The 20,848-nt window shown below is 42.0% G+C and overlaps 1 protein-coding gene across 6 annotated transcripts in view; it reads right to left on the bottom strand.

Annotated features, from left to right (window-relative positions):
* ARHGAP26 (Rho GTPase activating protein 26) overlaps positions 1-20,848 on the bottom strand; it is a 462,881-nt gene that overhangs the window by 207,994 nt on the left and 234,039 nt on the right. For all 6 annotated transcript variants that reach the window (XM_032291490.1, XM_032293486.1, XM_032292845.1 and 3 more), the window contains exon 12: positions 16,300-16,336. In XM_032291490.1, coding sequence (XP_032147381.1) covers positions 16,300-16,336 — 37 coding nt within the window. The remainder of the gene's footprint in view (positions 1-16,299; positions 16,337-20,848) is intronic.

Genomic DNA, 20,848 nt, shown 5'->3' with positions numbered 1-20,848 from the left:
GATTTGCTCTTTGGAGTCTGTTCAGCCTACCTCATTCTGAATTTAATCAGTTTCAGCACCCTTAAAAGCCATTGAGAAAACCACCTACATTGAAATGAACATAAATTTCACCTGAAGAATAATTTCCAATTTGCATACACACAGAGGGAAGACCAAAGGGGCTTGTGTATTTTCCCCTAATCATGTGAAGCCCCAGGGTTGCCAGGACTCCCTGGGCTATGGCCCCTGGAAAGCTCTCCTCATTGTGGCAGCTCTCAGAAGCTTCAGTGTGGCCCAGGAAAAGCAGCCAATTGGTTCTTTATTATCCAGGTGTGCATTCTCTATTGTGGGTGTTACCCACAGCCAATTTTTAATCCCAGATCAGCACTTCAGGGACCCTATGCACTATCCCACTCCACTGCCTCCTGTACCCTACACAGACTATTTATTCTCTGCTCCCTGGCTGGTATGCTCAGGGAAGGTGAACTACCTTTAATATTAACTGAAGTCACACAGTCAGAAGTGGTATGCAGGGGAAACTGAATGAGCTGTAAAGCCAGACAAACCTAGATTAGAACCCTGCCTCTGCCACCTCTGGCTGGATATGACCTTAGCTTTGCCTCTCTGAGCCTCACATTCCTCACCTGTATAATGCAGATAACCCACCAGGATGGTACGAGGGTCAAATGAAATATAAAGCAACTGGGATTTACTTAATATTCAATAAATGATCATTACCAATATTACCTAGTATTACCAACATTAGAAAGTTACTATATCCTAATATTTGAATGAAACCTTCCAGTTGATGAAATACTTTTGATATTGAAGTTCATGTTATCTTTATGATATCCCATGGGGTAAATCTTGCCACTCTTCTTACTCATAACTACTGTGTTTTCACACTAATGAGTGTAATCAGGGATATCACATTACAGTTTGTAAAATAAATTAATAAGCTCTAGTTTATTTGATTTTCCCAATATCTCTGCTAAGTTTTTATGATGAGGAAAGCCAGACTCATGTTAAATGGTAACAACAGCAATGATAACCATTGCTAACACTGAGCAGAGACTACTTTGCTCTGAGCGACATGTTGAGGTGCATCATTTTCTTATCATCATCAGCAGCAGCACCCCTATTTTGTACATAGGAAACCTATGCTCAGTCAGGTTAAGGAACTTCTGTAGGATTTAGCATTACTGAGTGGTGAAACCAAGATTTTATTTAACTTAGTTTAAATCCAGAGTTCATCCTCTTCTACTTTTTGCTTTCTGCTGAAGACAGTCAGAAAGGAACTGGGGGTTGGGGATCAGGTTTTGTGGATCCTGCCATTTCTATTCCAGTAGTAGCTCTCAACTGTAGTGAACAAGAGTGCACTTGTTGAAGTGCAGATCCTGGGCGCACTCCCAGCAATTATGCGTCAGTACATGCAAGAACCCCACTTGGTAGTATATACCAAGCAATTAAAACTATTACCACCAAAGACTAACAAAAATGACTGCTGGTTTAGTCAACTGCCAGTACCTATACCATATTCCCCACTGGACAACAACTATTTGCCAGTGCCATGCATCTTAATATGGAATGCTGGACTGTGCCACTTTGGTATTTGGGATGATTCCAAGAGGTCCACAAACATTTCTCAGTTATACATTTATTTTAATGAACATTAGAAATTAGTGATTTATCACACATAGCATAATATATTTCTTTTTTAAATAAACTGAGGTTAAAAAAAAAAGGCATGAATTAGTTTAAAACCAGTAACTAAATTAATAATAAAAGTAGTGTATGTATATATGTAAAAAGTCGGCCAGGTGCAGTGGCTCAGACCCAGAATCCCAGTACACTGGGAGGCCAAGATGGATAGATCACTTGAGGTCAGGAGTTTGAGACCAGTCTGCCCAACATGGTGAAACTCTGTCTCTACTAAAAAACACAAAAATTAGCCGAGCGTGGCGGCAGGTGCTATAATCCCAGCTACTTGGAAGGCTGAGGCAGGAGAATCGCTTGAACTAGGAAGGTGAAGGTTGCAGTGAGCCGAGATTGTACCACTGCACTCCAGCTGGGGTGACGGAATGAGACTCCAGCTCAAAAAAAAAAAAAAAAAGAAACCATGAAGGTAACAGAAATAATACAACGGGGAGCTCAAGTCCTAATGTGTCCCAGAACAGGTGCTATATTCAACCTGGCTGAAAGAATGAGATGGGAAAAGACCATATTTACCTGCAAGATTTTCTGTTTCAGTAAGGTCATCCTTGATTGTTGCTTTCTCTCACACCCTGCATTCAATTCACACACCACATCCAATCCATTAGCCGATCCTGTCACTAATAACTTACAAACGTATCCAGAATTTAACTACTCTTCACTATATCCATTACTAACACATTAATCCAAGCCGCCATCAGCCTTTGCCTGGACTGCTGCAGGCAATCTCCCAACTGCTTCTACTTTTGAACCCCCTACGGTTTACTTCCCACCAGCAGCCAGAGTCATCTTTTAAAAACATATATCAGCCCATGTGCGGTGGCTCACGCCTGTAATCCCAACACTTTGGGAGGCTGAGGCGGGCAGATCACCAGGTCAGGAGCTTGAGACCAGCCTGAAAAACATCATAAAACCATGTCTCTACTAAAAATACAAAAAAATTAGCCAGGCATGGTTGCACGCTTCTGTTATCCCAGCTACTCAGGAGGCTGAGGCAGAAGAATTGCTTGAACCCAGGAGGCAGAGGTTGCACTGAACCAAGATTGGACCACTGCACTCCAGCCTAGGCAACAGAGAGAGACTTCATCTCAAAAAAAACAAACAAACAAACAAACAAACAAACAAAAAAAACCCATATATCAGCTCATGTCATTTACCTGTTCACAACTCTCCAGTGACTTCTCCTCATACTCAGAATGCAATCTTATCTCCTGACCCCACGTGGGGTAGCCCCAGCCTACCTGACCACTCTCCCCCAGACCTCCTCCCATCCGGGCACAACTGTCCTTCCTGATACTTAGAACACAAGTAGCTCACATCACCTCAGGGCCTCTGCACGTGTTGGTCCCTCTGTCAACAACACTCATCTACCCACTCTTGACACGCTTCCCACCCTTTGTTCAGGTTTCTTCTCAAATGTCACCTCTTTAGAGAGGCCTTCCCTGTTCCAGGTATCTAAAATCTCTGCCCTCTCCCTTATTCTCTATCCCCAGGCTCTTATTTTTTCAAAGTCCTCACCTCTACCTGAAATTATACCTTTGTCTACTTGCTTACTCTTTGTCGTCAATTTCTTTTCAATGTATATGCTCCATGAGAGCAGAGACAATCTGCCCTGTTCATAACTATATCTCAATAAATATCTCCTGAATGAAAGAATAAATACAATCCACGTTTTCACCAGCTGAAACACCAGGAGCTGACAGCTCAAAAGTCCCCACATTCCAGGAGCCTCAAATAGCGAGCAAGTGGCTGAACATATCGGGACCTTCTAGAGTTCAGCGCCTCTGTAGTGAGAAGCATGAGACAAACAGGATTGACAGAGATCTCACTCATATCCTGACCTCAAAGCAAGAATACTGCTAGTCAAATTTTCTTCCCTAGCCTACCAGATACAAAGGCATCTATTTATTTTTCATTGTTTTTTGAAAACAAACACACAGAAAAATAAGCTGAAAGAGATAGAGTAAAGTAAAATATGTAGCAGGAACAGAAACAGAAGCCTTTGCCTGGATAGGAATAAACCTACCAGCCCTCAGCCTTAGTCAAAGGAGGCTCTAAGGAGTGTTCTAATACTGGCTGGGTGTGATGGCTCATGCCTGTAATCCCAGCACTTTGGGAGGCCGAGGTGGGTAGATCATGAGGTCAGATCAAGACCATCCTGGCCAACATGGTGAAAACCCCTCTCTACTAAAAATACAAAAATTAGCTAGCCGAGGTGGCGCGTGCCTGTAATCTCAGCTACTCGGAGGCTGAGGCAGGAGAGTCGCTTGAACCCAGGACACGGAAGTTGCAGTGAGCCAAGATCGTACCACTGCACTCCAGCCTGGTGACAGAGCGAGACTATCTAAAAAAAAAAAAGTGTTCCAATTCTTGGGAAGAGATAGGCATCCAAGGTGACAGCATGTGGGTTCTTACACAGCACAGGCTAAGGACTACCTACACATCTGCCTGGGACAGAAGGAGTGCTTCCTTGTGGGTTTCTACTTCTGCAATCTCCTAGTCCACCTTAAAATTCCAAATCAGCATAGCAGCGAAAGAGCAAGGCTTAATGCACACTGCAGTAACACCAACCAGCTTAATCAGGACCATTTGTTTTCTTATGGGGATCTGGACATCCTGAGAATGAATTACACAGTGGCCTCAATTCCCTTCTGCCTTGAGGTGGTTTTACACTGATTTCTCAACTGAAAGAGATCATCACCAGTTTTCTGAAGGTGGAAGTGTTTCAAAGAACCAACTGCCTCTGCCCATCCAGGTCGCTTTCCTGCCATTACCTATCCATCCTCTTACCTCGAAACGCTCTAGGAACAATTTGTTGGTCACAACAAACTCTGAGGCAGTGAAGGGCAGGGAAAGAGAGGGCATTCAGAATCAAAGGCCTGAGATTTGAGCCCCGGTGTCTCCACAAACTGGCTGTGTAAGCTGGGTATACTTCACCTCTCCAGCCCATTCCTTCTACTTGTAATATGCAGGTGTTGTGAAAATCAAATAAGGCAATGACTGGAGGAACTTAAAAGAGATTGTACAGTGCCATGCTTTTATATAAATGGGCTCTGGTTTTGGATAATGATGACATTATTGGTAATAAGAAGAGCAGAGGGCAACATGTCATAATTGCCGAAAATACCAGGCACCACTGAGCAAAGGATATCCATCCTAATCTCTTTTATTCTTCCAAAAAAAAAAAAAAAAAGACTTAATTACGAAAACGATTCCCACCTTCAGATAAAGAAACTAAGGTCTGGAGAAATTAATTTCTCAAAATCACACACTCAGTAATTCATGGGGCTGGGATTTCAAGCCATGTGTGCAAAACTCCGGAGTTAACACTTTGAATCACTACTCTACCCTCTGCTAAAGCTTACATGCCGAATGTGAGCTGCAGGCTCTGACAACTCTGATCAGGGCAGGGAGTGACCACAAGTTTGCCCTCAGAATGATGTCTTAGTTTTCACATCTGTAAATGGGGTCAATAATTGTATCTAGCTCATGGGGTTCTTAGGAGGGTCAAATGACAAAATGTATGTCAAGCAGTGAGCATGTTGCCCAGTACACAGTATGTACTCAATAAACATTACATTAACCAGAAGCCTGTACTCGGTGACAGCGGGGGAAATCTTTTAGTCTCTGTCTCTACAACCCCTTGCACTGGGCTTTAGGGGTTAAAGATGTAGCCAGGGACCTGCTCACTGTCACTTGGCTGAAGCCCACACTGGGATGCCAACGGGTGGCTCACACCTGCTCAGGCTGCAGCCTGCTGCCAGTACAGAGCCCACGTCACTGAGGGAAAGGGGAATATTAGGCCATGGCAAAGGCTGCATCTGCCAGTCTGAAGCTAGCTGAGAGAGAGGGTGGATTTGTTCAATGTCTTTTAGGACAAGCAGAAAGGCTTCTGATTATCCAGGCAAGTTCAAGGAATATTACCAGCAGTCATAGCTTTGGGGGCCAGGGTCTCATCAAACAAAATAGCGGGGAACCCAAATAATAAAATCTCTGCAAAAACAAGTTGTTCCTGCCCCTTCTTACTCTCTCTAGCCCCCTGCCCTCCGAGCCAGGGCTATTCTAGAGCTGGGGTGTTACAGCTCAACTAAATATAATTCAAGTTCAATGCACCACAGCAGCTGTGTTGCACAGGCAACTCATAATGAAAAGTGAGGTGTAGAAAGTCAGCATCTAGGGAGAGCTAGAATTATACCACCTCGCCTGACTATGGCGCAGATGAAAGTGGTGGCCACAGAAACTGCATGCACAGGAGGGAGGAGAAAGCGGAAAGAAAAAGGATGTGGCGAGTGAGGCTTGGAAGGAACACAGGCAAGGGAGGAGGGTGTCTGTCCTCTATCAGCTCAAACCTGGCAGGCCTGGATAGAAAGCTGGAGGGGATGCTGCACTCAGCTGACTGCCTCGTGGGCCAGTGCACAGGAGGCCAGGCCACTGTGCCCATTAATGCCTTCCACCCTTCTTAGGTTTAAAAGAGGAAATGTTCTATTTATAAGCCGCCGACCAGTGGAGACCTGGCAGCCTCTGGATGGCTCTGATCCCAAAAGGATCCTGGTTACCGGTGACTGCCTCCTCCTGCTTCTCAACTGTGGGTGTTCTAACAGCAAAAGGCCAAAGGTGACTAGAAGCACAAGAAAAAAAAAAAATCCTCTTTTCTGCCCTCTGGTGCTTTCATGAGGCTGTGGATTTTTGGTAATGGCTGAAGGCTTTAGAACCTTTTAAAAATAGTGGCCCAGGCGATCCCATCAAGGCTTTCCCTACGGTTTTCAAGCACAAATCTCCTTTTCTGTTCTACAGATCAAGGGAAGCTAAGGCACAGAGATGAAGGAAATGTACAATCAGAGGCACGACAATGGGAAGCAGAGCAATGGTAATGACGTCCCTCCCCATCTCCTCTCCTGGTCCTCAATCTTGTCCTCATAAAACAAGGCAAACCGGAATAAAACACCATCAGGGAGTTTGCTCTGAATGACGGCCTAAAGAAGGAGGAGTGGATGTACAGAAACAACATATAAAGCATTATGCTGTGTTGCCAAATCCCTGTGGGAGAGTGGTGGGCCACGCTAAAGGTCTCACGCTGGGGAAGCCAGTCAGTGAAATGTGTGACCCTTGTGTACCCAGCACTGTGCACAGGTGTCTGAGGAACCGAGCGCTCTAATGAGGTGATGCACTAAGAAGGAATATGGGATGGCCCCGCAGCCACAGAGAACTAGAGGGGTTAGATGTTGGAGTCTGATGATGAAATTCCTTCCACCCACCCTGGGTGGACCACATGTGACAGGATGGCGGAACAGATCAAAGATTTCAAGCATATGAAGCGTCACAGGGGAAAAAATGACACTAGTGATCAGGCAGGCTTGGATTTGAGTATGAGATTCACCATTTCTCAGCTGTGCTCCCTTGACCTCTTTAAGCCTGTGAGCTCCTTTACAAACTCAGTTGTTGTGAACAGCATTTGTGCAAATGGCAACCCATCATGTGACACTTTCATGCTCCCTGTCAAAACCTCATGCCATCCTATTTAGACTAACCATAAAAACTTAACCTTGTGTTAAGCCAAGTGTTAATAAACTACAGTCCCTGGGCCAAATTCACCATTGCCTGTTTTATAAACAAAGTTTTACTGGAAAACACCCACACCTGCTCATTTCCATATTGTCTATGACTGCTTTCACACTACCATAGTAGAGTTGAATAGTCCTATAAAAATAAAAATATTTACTATCTGACCCTTTACTGAAAAAGTGGACCCCTAAGCTAAGCAATAACATTTATAAAATCAGGGGATTGGTGGGCGAAGTGGTTCATGCCTGTAATCCCAACATTTTGGGAGGCCAAGGCGGGCGGACCACCTGAGGTCAGGAGTTTGAGAACAGCCTGGCCAACATGGTGAAACCCCAACTCTACTAAAAATAAAAAAATTAGCCAGGCGCAGTGGTAGGCACCTGTAACCCCAGCTACTAGTGAGTATGAGGCAGGATAATCACTTGAACCCAGGAGGCGGAGGTTGCAGTAAGCCGAGATCACGCCACTGTACTCCAGCCTGGGCAACAGAGTGAGACATCGTCTCAAAAAAAATAAAGAAATAAAAAAATAAAAAAAAATAAAATCAGGAGATTTAAGAGAACTTATATTCCCTACAATACACATTAAAATAAATATAGAAATCTAAATTTAAAATATACTATCTCAAATGACCCAGTGTACCGCCAGCAGTGTGCATACCCCTACTTTGAGAAATACAATAACGAGGATAAAATAAATGAACATTCATAAAGAACCAAGACTGAGAAACAGTAGCAGGTTGTCTTCCTCCATTTGAGAGCAGTGCTACCAATCCAGCCGGCTTTTCCTTTCCAGTGGGCTTTTCCTTTTGTTGAGGGAGCAACTGGCCTGGCCAGATAAGAGTGTTAACCAAGAGTAATTAGGCACTTACTAACTAACATGCCAGATATTAATGTGCTGAACTTTCATCCTCACAATGAATTTATGAAGTAGGGGTATCAGTATCCCCATATTACAGAAGAGGAAATGGAACCGCAGAGAGGCCCAGCACCTGTCCAAGGTTCTACACCCAGGATGCTACTCTACACCAGCCACAGTGTACTCCTTCATGCAAACCCTCTCTCTAACACACATGGCAGAATCTACCCAAAGAGAATGATCTGAGATATGTACAGAGACATGTTCAGCATTATTCAAATACAAAGGATTCTTATAAAAGCACTAGATTAGGCTGGGCGCGGTGGTTCATGCCTGATATACAAGGCCAATTACTGATGAAATTAATAACTTTCGAAGTTATTATGAATAACACAGGCCAGGGTTATCCATAATGCCAAAAACCTGGAAAGAACGTTAGTCTAACAATAATAAATGGTTCAACAAATTAACATATAGTCCTGTGACAGAATATTAAACAACCATAACAGATGATACTTCTAAACATTTTCATGACATCAGAAAATGCCTGTAATTTTTAAAGCAGAATACAACGTGCATATTCAACATGCCAGTTAAATTAAAATTCATACTGACATTGACAAAACACACACAGGATATCATTTTAAAAAGGCAAGAAGGAAATAACTCTGAAAATAATATTACCCAATGATTTCTGACTGAATTTTTGAAAATAATTTTGCTGTGTCTCTGTAATATTCTACAATGAGTTCATATTACTTCTGTAACAAGAGAAAATATATATTTTTAAACATGATTGATTAGACATGAGGTTCGGAGATTCAATGTCCAGACCCTATAAATGACTAGATCCTGACTCCAGCTTTGCACAGGGCATTCCCTCTTCAGTCACTGCTCTTCTCCCCATCTCCCAGTATGAATGACAAATTGGAAAACTGCAGTGGGTTCTTCAGCATTATTCAAATACCAAGGATTCTTATAAAAGCACTAGATTAGGCTGGGCATGGTGGCTCACGCCTGTAAATCCCAGCACTTTAGGAGGCTGAGGTGGGCAGATTATGAGGTCAGGAGTTCGAGACCAGCTTGACCAACATGGTGAAACTCCATATCTACTAAAAAATACAAAAATTAGTTGGGCATGGTGGCACACTCCTGTAGTCCTAGCTACTCGGGAGGCTGAGGCAGGAGAATCGTTTGACCCCGGGAGGTGGAGGTTGCAGTGAGTCAAAATTGCACCACTACACTCCAGCCTGGGCAACAGAGCAAGACTTCATCTAAAAATAAATAAAATAAAATAAAATAAAATCACTAGATTAAAAACAAACTGGAAAAAAAGAAAGGATTACTACTTGTAAGCAAAGAGGAAGTGTTATATTTTCTTCTTCTGAGGAGGAGAGAAGGGAGGAAGTTTCCATTTTTTAAGTTTTCTAAAAATAAATAAATAAATAAATAAATAAATAAAATCACTAGATTAAAAGAAACTGGAAAAAAAGAAAGGATTACTACTTGTAAGCAAAGAGGAAGTGTTACATTTTCTTCTGAGGAGGAGGAGAGAAGGGAGGAAGTTTTCATTTTTTAAGTGTTTTCTAACCAAGATGGAATCCCACCCTGAGCTCACTCTCAAATCCATGAGCTCTGGGCATGTAGTCTGAACCCTGGGCACTTTTGTAGCTGGTATGAATACGGCACACGCCCACATGATGTAACTGGGCTGTCTATTGTTCCCCAGTGGTCTGAACCTCCATAGCAGATCACATGAGCTTTAAAGGTAGAGACAGACATGTGTTCTAGTTATGAGTGTCCTTACCTCTTGGTACTCACATGTCTCAGTGCCACCTGCCCTTAAAAACTCCCAGAAGGCTGGACATGGTGGCTGATGCCTATAATCCCAGCACTTTGGGAGGTCAAGATGGAAGGATCACGTGAGACCAGGAGTCCAAGAACTCCTAGAGGCATTCACTGAATGAGGAGCTACAGGAAGCCTGGATTCCTGCAGTTTCATCCAGCACAAGATCCAGGTGGGAGTAACAGGAAAATCTTGAACAAGAGTGAGAAGTAGAATGAACTACACAATGCCATTTTGAAAAGCCAGATGGTCAGTGTTGAGCCAGGTCCTGACATGCATGAGAAGGCATGCCTGCAGCAACTTCAGTATATTCCTTTCAAAATAACCCGATTAACCTACGGAATCGGAGTTAATACCCACATGGAGGAAAGTGGCACTATAAAGGCAAGATTAGGAGACTGAACCCTCTCTGCCTCAATCTGTCTGACTTCAGCCTTCAAGCAGCTGGGGAAGCAGTGGGAGGGCAGCATTCCTGTAAACAAGCTAATCTTTATAGAGTTAAGTAGGCAGTGACTTTTGTTATTTAAAACGTCAAACTTGGAAAAGACCAACTCATACTATGAGAGCCTGCCCTTCTCTTACTCTCTTGCACTGGACTGGTGTGTTCTCTCTGACAAGTTCTCAGCTTTCTAACCTTTCCTCAGGTGGGACAGCAGGATAATAGCAGCCTGGGCTGAGAACAGGCCTCTCGTCCTGCTTCCAACCTGGACTCATTATAAAGAAAAATGAACCAACTCTTATAGTCTTTGGGGAGTAAATCTTCTATCTCCCTAAAGACTGTCCCTACCTTGCAGCCAAAGGTAGGGGACAGCAAAAAGACATGTAGACTCAGGAGATATGGCAAACGGGGCTGCAGAGAGTGAGACGGGAGAAACGGTTCTTGCCCAGGGCAGTCTTGTTCTTTGTAATAATGAAAGCGGCAAATCAATGACTGCCAGATAACTAGGTGACTGACGCTGGCAGTAATCACTTCCTCAAAAAAAAAAAAAGCTTAAAAAGAAACAAAATCATACTTTCTTCTCTATTACCTGTACTTCCTTTCCCCCATTCCCTTCTCTACTAGGTAGGAATTTGACCAATTAGAGAATCTGGTGTCACTGATGTAGATTCCTGACATTCTAGAAGCAAACCCAGAAAGGGTCCCCACTAGTAGCAGGGCTGGTTTAAATTTAGTATTTAGGGATTAATTTGACGAGGAGCATACAAGATCTCTAGGAAGAAAAATAAAATTCTAATAAAAAACACTGGTGGTCTGAATAAATGGAAAGATATTCAAAGCCCTCAGAAGACATGACTTAATATTACAAAGGTGTCAACTTTCTCCAAATAATCTAATGATTCAATGCAACCCCCAAGAAAAATTTTCCTCAAAGGGAAACTTCTTTTTTTTTTTTGAGACAGAGTCTTGCTCTGTTACCCAGGCTAGAGTTCAGTGGTGCGATCTCAGCTCACTGCAACCTCCGCCTCCCGGGTTCAAGTGATTCTTCTGCGTCAGCCTCCAGAGTAGCTGGGATCACAGGCACCTGCCACCATGCCTTGCTAATTTTTATATTTTTAGCAGAGATGAGGTTTCACCATGTTGGCCAGGTTGGTCTTCAACTCCTGACCTTGTGATCCACCTGCCTTGGCCTCCCACGGTGCTGGGATTACAGGTGTGAGCCACTGCACCAGGCCGGAAACTTCTTTTTTTTTTTTTTGAGACAGAGTTTCACTCTTGTTACCCAGGCTGGAGTGCAATGGCGCGATCTCGGTTCACCGCAACCTCCGCCTCCTGGGTTCAGGCAATTCTCCTGCCTCAGCCTCCTGAGTAGCTGGGATTACAGGCACGTACCACCATGCCCAGCTGATTTTTTGTAGTTTTAGTAGAGACGGGGTTTCACCATGTTGACCAGGATGGTCTCGATCTCTTGACCTCGTGATCCACCCGCCTCGGCCTCCCAAAGTGCTGGGATTACAGGCGTGAGCCACCGCGCTCGGCTAACTTCTTAAACTTATTCTAGAATTTATACAGAAGGATAAAGACTCATAAATACCCAAGTCAAACCTTAAAAGGGAAAATAAATAGAGGAGACTTAACTAACTAGATATTAAGAGTTGCCTCAAAGTTATTGCATTAAAAACAGAGGGAGAGGTATTGGGACAAAAACAGCTAAACAAAAAAATTGAATAAAGGGCTCAGAGATAAAACTGAAATATGCAAACCTACTGTGCAAGAACACCAGCACCACAAATTAATCAAGAAAAGAATAGACAGCTGTTGTAAGAAAAACTAACTCTTCTCATGATAAAAATAAGAATGGATCCTCGTGAAACATCTCATATAGTGGTGGAAATAAGCTGGGTTAGAAACTTAAATGTGAAAGACACACTCACAAAGCCAATAAAAGAAGATGTACGTCCACACCTTTGTGACATGGGTTAGAAAGGCCTTCTCCAAAATACAACTTGAAAATCATAAACCAGAAGGCAAAAAAGAGATGATGTGAATATTAAAAAAAGCCTTTAAAGGCTTTGTAGTCAAAGAAGGATACCACGTATTAATAGACAGATGACAAGATGAGAACATATATTTAAATTGTCTGAATCTAACAAGGGATTAGTAACTAGAATCAGAAGGAACTTTTTACATATCAAAAAGAAAAGATGGTAACTAAAACAGAAAAATGGGTAAAGGACATGAATAGGCAATTAACAGAAGAGGAAACCCAGTAAACCGGCATATATATGAATAGATGTTCAAATTCATTAATTACCAGAGAATTGCAAATTAAAACAACAATGACCTATTATTTTACACCTATCAGACTGGCAAAAAATTAGAAAGCTGAATACTGATGAGATTTGGCAGGAATGGAGAAATTTGCACGTAGAATTGGTGGGACTGTGGATTGACCACTCTGGAGAACAATATGAGAGAGCACTTAAACTATGTATAGCCTTTGGCCAGCAATGCCTTGGTTGGATGTGTCCCAGAGGAATTCTCACTCAGGAAGATATGTACAAAGATGTCCACTGTGGTGGTGTTAGTGGTGATGAGGAGTTGGAGGTATAAGGAGATGGAGTACATCTCCACAAAAACAGATACAAAGTGCTGTATACCACAAATTATATAACAATCGGAAGCCACAGTGTAAAAGGACACAGTGGAATATGAATGGCTCCTAACACAATCATGAGGGCACAAAGTAAGAAATAAAACAAGACTCAGAACAATTTATTAACTTAAGAACACAGAAGATAAAAGATACACATTTTAGAAAAAAGAACTAAAGGGAATGGATGAATAAAATGAAACAAAAGGAATGAATGAATCAAGAAACCTGTGCTGATAATGTGTCATGAACAAGGGAGTGTGATGATTCAACTATCTAAACCTGAGATCCAAACAGAGCATAGCGAAGAGGAGAGGAAAAGGCTCTGAAAAGAAATGTACATGTATTTATCAGCTGCCATCCTCTCCCTGGCAACTGGGTCATTTGGAAAATACCAGCAGCTGACAGACATTACTTATGGCCCTGTCTTATACTCTGCAGGCACCATATGCCCTGAGAGAAACTTCAAGATGAAAGCAACAAATTCAGAAGTTCCCTTTTGCTATCTGCTCCTTCAAAACATTCTGGCTCTGTGATAAAATGTTTGCATTGAAATTCCCATCAAAACATTTCCTAGAAAGGAAAATGCTGGACATTTGGAATTTGGATGCTAGACATTTGGAATCTGGTTAAGAAGAGCAGTGCCTCACTCTTAAATTCATATCAGATTGGCTGCAAGGTTGTGTCATAAATAGAAGGAGTGTTGCAGAACAATCAAGACCCAGAGCATTAGCGCCACCTGTGGCAGATGAGCCCTATGGGTTTGGATTAAATTGCAAACTACTGCAATCAAGAGACACAGTACAACCACCATCCCAGCAGGGAGGGGAAGCTAAGAAGCTGTACCATGTGGGAAAGAACTCAAAAAAGGGTGAAGAAACACTAACACTAAACACTGGTTTGCCAGCTTGGAAATCAATGAATACCCTAAAAAAACAATTCCTATTTAAATGACTCCTGAAAAAGTGGCCACTATTTTTAACCCATCTTTTTATCTCCTGTGTGCTAGAGTAAAGGGTAATGACTGAAGAATCACTAGACACCCAAGGCAAGCAACTCTCTTTGCTCTGTGAATAATGGGATGCAAAAAGCAAAATGTCACAACTGCTTGTATTTTCCAAAATAAAACTGTTTGTATTATTCTTTTCTTGAGGCAGGTCAAATAATGCATGTTATTATGTATATTGTTCTAGAGCCTAATTTTTTTTTAATTTAAATGATCAACATACTATCGACACAATTTCTGCAAATATATCTAGCCCTCTCTGGTTCTTTCTAAAGGCTGTGTATTACTCCATCATTTATTTATCCAACTCCCTATTTAGTATTTAGATTGTTACCCATTCTTTGCTATTATCACCAATGCCCCAACAAACTTATTTGTTGTAAAAAACCATCTTTGCACGCCAATGATTTCTTTAGGACAAGCTGTTGGGAGGTTAAAGGGTGGTCACTTTTTCAAGGCTTCCAAAGCATATTATCAAAATGCCTTACAGAAATGTCAGAACCAGTTGTCTTTCAACTCTATCGGGATTTATCTCAAGTACAGAGATGTAGGTTCATAAGGTCACAAGTTATAAGTGAACTTCTGACCGGTGTGGGGGAGGTCTCCATTCACATGCCTCTCCTCCCCCACCACTTTTGGGTCCTTTATTATGGAGGCACTGTGTCCCAGGTGGGGCCAGGTGTGAGTATCTGTCAGTGTCGCCTGCTTGCCATCCATCCCCTCTGGTGCTGATGGCTTCCCTGATTTCCCTCTGAGAAACAACTCCGCCACCATTTTTTTTGGAGCAGCCTTGAAACTCTCAATCAAAGTGTACAGTTTTCCCCTGGGTGGACCCAAATTAGACCAACTTGATGCCTGGGAATCTCAATTTTCAGAAAGGTGAGGCAAGGACTACAAACAGTTCAGAGCTTTATCATTTTGCAAGTGTTATCCAGAAGACCCTTTCTTACCGGGTTCCTGGGTCTCCAGAACTCTTCTATTCTCAAGCCAGGCTTTTCAGCTCCTCCGGCCTTACTATGAGTTACCATACAGCCTTACATGTTCCCACAGTATTGTAACTGTTGTTTTTGCTGTTTTTGCCTCAGTTAGCCAGAGTTGACTTCAGGTACTCTAAAAAAATCCTACCTAATGAGGGTAGGGTAGGGTGGAATTACTTGTTTCCTTGAATATTTACTTAAAATTTTTCCCTTGTTCAATTTTTTGGGGGATGGGGAGGGAACATTTTTTCCTCTCATAAAGGCCTCTCAATCTACCAACAGGAGGCATTCCAAATTACTTAATATTTTATATAAAACTCCTGGGCAAAAATTGTATTTTGAAGAGAAAGAAAGGGGGAAAAATCTCTGTCCTATAATGGCTTTCACAAAAAAAAACAACGTCATCCTTTCGTCCACATGGAGAGGCACTGTTCTCCTGATTTTCCTAACACAACTGGAATTCACGGTAGGGCTACCTTTACATTTTTTCTCAAATGGATTTTACAAAGCAAATCTGAGGCAAGGCACAAGATTTCCTTTGTACTCCTGCAGCAACCTGGAAGGATTTTGTTTTTTCTCCTATGCACCAAGGAGATAATCAGCCCAAACACTCTACCAGTAGCAGGTTCATTTTAATCCCATCGCCTTTACAAGGTTACAGGTACCCTTGGAAATCATGATTAACGAGAGTGCTCAGGGGCAGTGGCAGGGCAAATGGACTATAGCCTACAGAGGCTGCCCAGGGACACTTCCATCACAGAGGAATATTACCATAGAATTCATCTCTATTCTTTCCTCCCTCAAGAGTTCACAAAGAAAACAGAGTTACTAAGAAATCACCTAACATAGTTATTGTCTCTCCGGTCCTTGGAGCAAAAGACAGTGTGGGAGGCAAGAGCAACTCTGGCTTTCCCACAGGATAAGGCTCCTGGGGAGTTGAGTATTACTGTATTAAGTAACTTTTAAGTGGTGACGAGCTATTGTCTTAGGAAGATCTACAATTAAAGGAGATAATGTACGTGAGAATGCTTTGTAAAGTGTGATGTGTTATTTAAATGCAAGGTGTCACTACAGTCTTGCCAGCCAGGCTCACTTACAGGAGTCACTGATGGAAAGTCGGGGTGGAGGCATGTCCCACTGCACTTGGGAACTGGGGCCAACCCAACATGCCCACAGCACCGCCTGGTGGTTCACACCGGCGGTAGCAACTTCTCAAACCCCACTCCCAACCCTGGCAGTAGAAGGTTACCCAAGCATCGTACTTACTCCCTTCACTCTGGCTGTCTTTGTTCGAGTTGTAGACCTGAAAGATAAAAATAAAAATTCATTTGTGTGTATTTCATACCACCTTATAGGTTCACTGCAGAAAACCATTACATTTCTCATTTTCCCTAGTTTGCACCGTAAAGTGGAAGGTAATTTCTGGCTCCCAAATATGAACCCAATCAATAATTATCTACTTCTCAGTATTCACTTTAGCTGTTCATAAGTGTGTGTGCATCAGAATCATCTGTGCAACTTTATTGTGTAAAAAAAAATCATATTCCCTCTTTTTAAGAAGGCAAGTAAATGTATACGTGTATATAAAAAGAAAGGAGAAAAAAATTTAAAATTAGTTACAAATCATTAAGCATGAACTGCACACCAGGCAATGTGCTAAGCATCTCACATTACTAATCTGAAATAACCAACATGACAATTCTGTTGAACAAGAGCTGTTATTATCACTGCTTCACAGACGGAGAATCTGAGGCCTAGAGAAGTTAACTAATGTCTCACAGCTAGTTAGTGGCAAAGTCAGGACCTTTACATCAAAAACTGTTGACTGTTAATACTGGGGAGTGGGAACTGTTACTTTTTGCTCTATGTACTTCTAGAAATTTGAATGTCATCAGGAAAATATATATTTAACTGCTGAACCCCCTTAATCTATGTAAATCATAAAAAGGGAAAGTACCCCAATAAAAAAAAAAGAAAATGCCCCAATATAAAAGGGACAATGGCATATTGCAAGGGTCAGCCAGCTTTTCCTGTAAAGGGTCAGATGTTAACATTTTAGGCTTTGTGGGCCAAGAGGCAAAATCAATGATAGTATGTAGGTACTTCAATAACAAGATAGAAAGTAAATTTTCAAAAATTTTTGACAAACTTTAAAACCTAATAATAATACTTGAGTAGAATTTTTGAAATACAAACCTACTAATCAGAAGAATGGATTTTTTAAGAGAGAGGTTGAGCTTAACTGGTGCTCAAAGTTAGTATTCCTTATAAAGCCGATTGCAGATGTTTGCAAATACGATGCTTGGCTCGTGAGCTCTAAAAAAGAAGGTGGTGGGCCAGATTCAGTCTGTAGATCACAGTTTGCCCATCCCTGATATGCTGTCATGATTAAATAAAAGATGAAACCTCTACTTTAGAAAAGAAAAAATCATAGAACCCAAACCCTTCTTTTGTAGGGCTCTGTAGGTATAGAAAGGCATAAGGTGAACCTAATCATAATTTGTATGTGTGTGTACATATATACATCCCTCTAGTGATTCTAATGGCTACTCTCAGTTGAGAACCACTTATTTAACTCCTAAAGGAATCAAGGCAACCATCTCTGAAAAGAACTATTAAATCTAGAAAGATATTTTTCACTTAAGAAATATGACTGAGAATCGCTGGGTCAAGAGGTCCCACTTAGCCCTTTAGCTATGTTGTGTCATTGGGTCTCTTAGCCTCTCTGGGCATATATTTCCTCATCTATAAACTGAAGGAAGGAAGGAATCGCTCAAGAAGGTCTTTGAATTATCAAGTTCTAAACACAACAAATCACTCTATTTTATTATTAATTTTCTAAAGAAAACTAAAGCTACAAGGCCACTTATTAAATGTCAGAAAAAATGAGGATAAAGGGAACAGTTTTCTATACTTAAAGAAGATTGTCTAATGAATGAAAGGCATCAATGCATGCACCTAAAAGTTCTAGAGATGAGGAGTCAAAAGATTTTGATCTTGGCCTGGGCTTCTCCACCGATAACTTCGTCTTGCTGAACTTTAATTTCTTCATCTACAAAATGTGGGCAATGATAGGTTTTTCTGACTGACTCACCCAGAGTGCTGTGAACATCAAATGAGACTGTGCAGAAGAAATATACTAAAACAGCACAACACAATGCAGGTGCTTTGGACTCTACTACTGAGAAAAGAAATGCTTAACATTCATGGAATTTGAGGGGAAGGCAAAAGTCACCACCAAGTCTAGATGAAGGCTGACATACAGGCTGTATAATTTCTGCTTAAAAGAGGAGCCACAGTGGCCCATTCTCCCTCAGCAGCAACTCTATCATCTATATAAATGAGCTGGAACTAGATCATGGTTTCCAAATTGAGCCCCACAGCACCTGCACAAACAAGGACTGCCAAGGGGGCTGGAGAGAAGCTAAAACCCCAGGTGACCAAATGTCCCCTCCCTTGGCTTTTATGCGTTTTACTCATGTGGCTACTGAACAAGGAGATAGTGGCTATGAAAAGTTTGAAGACCTCTGAAATAGTAATTTCCCATGTTGCTTGCAATTCATTTACTTATTCATGCATTTAACAAATACATACTATGTGCCTATAATGGTCGGGCAACGTTCCAGGTGCTGGGGATACAGACGAACTAGACATCCATAATCTCTGCTCTCATAAAACTTTCCAATTAGTGAAGAAAACAGAAATAAGCAGATGCACAAATATGATTACTTCAAATATTGATAAGTACATTAGAGAAAGTTAAAAAAGGCAGGGGGGTATTGTGGACTTCAGTGAGGAAATGCTTCTCGGAAGAGGTGACCTTTGCAAGAGGCCTGAACGATGAGGGGAGCCTCCTTGGGAAGACAGGAGAACCAGTGTCGACAGAAAGTACAGGTCCTTGAAAGGTGAAAAGGCATTGCCTTTGAAGGAAGAGGGCCAGTGTGGTGGACAATCAGTGCAATGCAGAGACGGGTGGAAGATGATAGGGCAGAGGGGCAGTGATCCCATCCTGTAGAGCCTGTGGCCTGTGAGTGAAATGGGTCACTGTGTAACAGCTAGGACCAGCGATCCATGGTGACTAGCATTCACTAACCATGGAAAGTTGGACAAGAAAAGTACAGGACAGAAGACCACACTTTGGCAAGTATTTTTCTTAACCATCCTTGATCACTGCATTTCTCCCAGTAAATTCAAACATTCTATCCAAAATAAACTTGCTTCTATTTATAGCTGGCAAAATCCAGAAAAAAACAGTAAAGTGCAAGACTTCCAGGCCTCCTTAATTAGGAGATGAATTTGTGCCAAATTACTTTCTTTCAAGGTTTCCTGGGTCTCAGGAGACCCCTTCCTGGAACACCCAAGCATTCCCTGAATTCCCTGAATTGGAGAAGCGTGATCAATGAGCCAAAAGCACCAGAAACATGTACCCGCCTGCTCCTCTGAGGCCAGGCCATTAATCTCTGTCTGGTTTGGGTTAATGAGACAAAGAGAATGAGTTTTGAAATGAAGCTAACAAATCCTGCTTACCAGGGCTTTGTAACTACAAGACCCAACAAAAAAGGCCCAGGGTTGGGCAGCAACCAGTTGGTGGCTCAGTCGCAGCACTAAGCAGGGATGGTTTTGTGGACCTAGCACTTACCAAGTGCCACACATGACAGCATCTAATCCTTGTAACCACCATATGGATGAGGTCTAGTATCATTCACATTTTAGAGCTATGGAACCTGAGACTCAGGGTAGTTACACAGTTTGTCTAAGGACACAGAACTGGTCAGTGGTGGACTATTCCATCTTGCCTCTAAAAGGATATTCCAATCCCCTTTTAACTTTCTAGGCAGTGCAAATGTATACCACTACCAAGTCACTCCAGTGGTTGGTATTACGGTTCATAAATACTTTCTATATTGACAGAAGCAAAGAGCAACCAATTCACCCTTTAGAAATGGTTGATCTGCTCTGGGCTATCCTTCTACAGATCTTACAGTTGACCACTAGCATCAGACTGAGGTTCAGAGGCAAGAGCAATGTCCTGAAAGGTCACTTTGGCCACAGCTTTGTCTTACGTTAGCAATCTCAAATTTGTATGCTTTCAGGTAAGCCTCTCAAGAGCATCTACCTTAACAGAATAGAACGCAACTCTCCAGGGGCAACTCAAGTGGACAAGGGGCACTAAACGATGACTGATTTATGGCTCCTAAGAAGACTGAAACAGTTAATGAACCTTCAACAACCCAACTTAAGCTAAACTCTATCTGTCCTGCTTCGCTAGAGTACTCTAAAACCTTGAAACGTTATCCCCTTTGGGTTTACATACTTTGATGTAGGTATAGTCTAGTTTCTACTGACCATTGTACATGAAGATTTGTTGACTATTCATGCCAATGAGTATCTGTTTCCAATTCTATGCTTCTAGAGAAGAGAAATTCGCGTGTTTATCTTATCATGGTCCATTTAAGAGTCACTAAAGAATAATTACAACAGATAAAATTTAATAATGATGAGGATGACAAAAGCCTTACTATGTGCCAGACACCATGCCAAGCATTCTATGTGCATTCTTATTCAGTTCTCATACCAGCCTAATTATTCCTATCATAGAGATGAGAAAACTGAGGCATTAGAGAAGTTAAGTCACATGCCCAAGGTCAGACATCTGAAAATGGGCTGAGTCCAGATAGGAACTCCCACAGTCTGTCTCCAGAGCTCAAACACTTAACCACTAACCACATGACAAATAAGCCATTGTGATGATGACGACGGTGGTGGTGGTGGTGGTGGTGGAGAGATGGTGAGGGCAGCTAGGCAGGTGAATCAC

Source organism: Sapajus apella, unplaced genomic scaffold (genome assembly GCF_009761245.1).
Source record: "Sapajus apella isolate SASKATOON/1434 unplaced genomic scaffold, GSC_monkey_1.0 scaffold1, whole genome shotgun sequence".
Lineage (NCBI taxonomy): Eukaryota > Metazoa > Chordata > Mammalia > Primates > Cebidae > Sapajus > Sapajus apella.
This window is presented reverse-complemented; position numbering and strand designations above follow the sequence as displayed.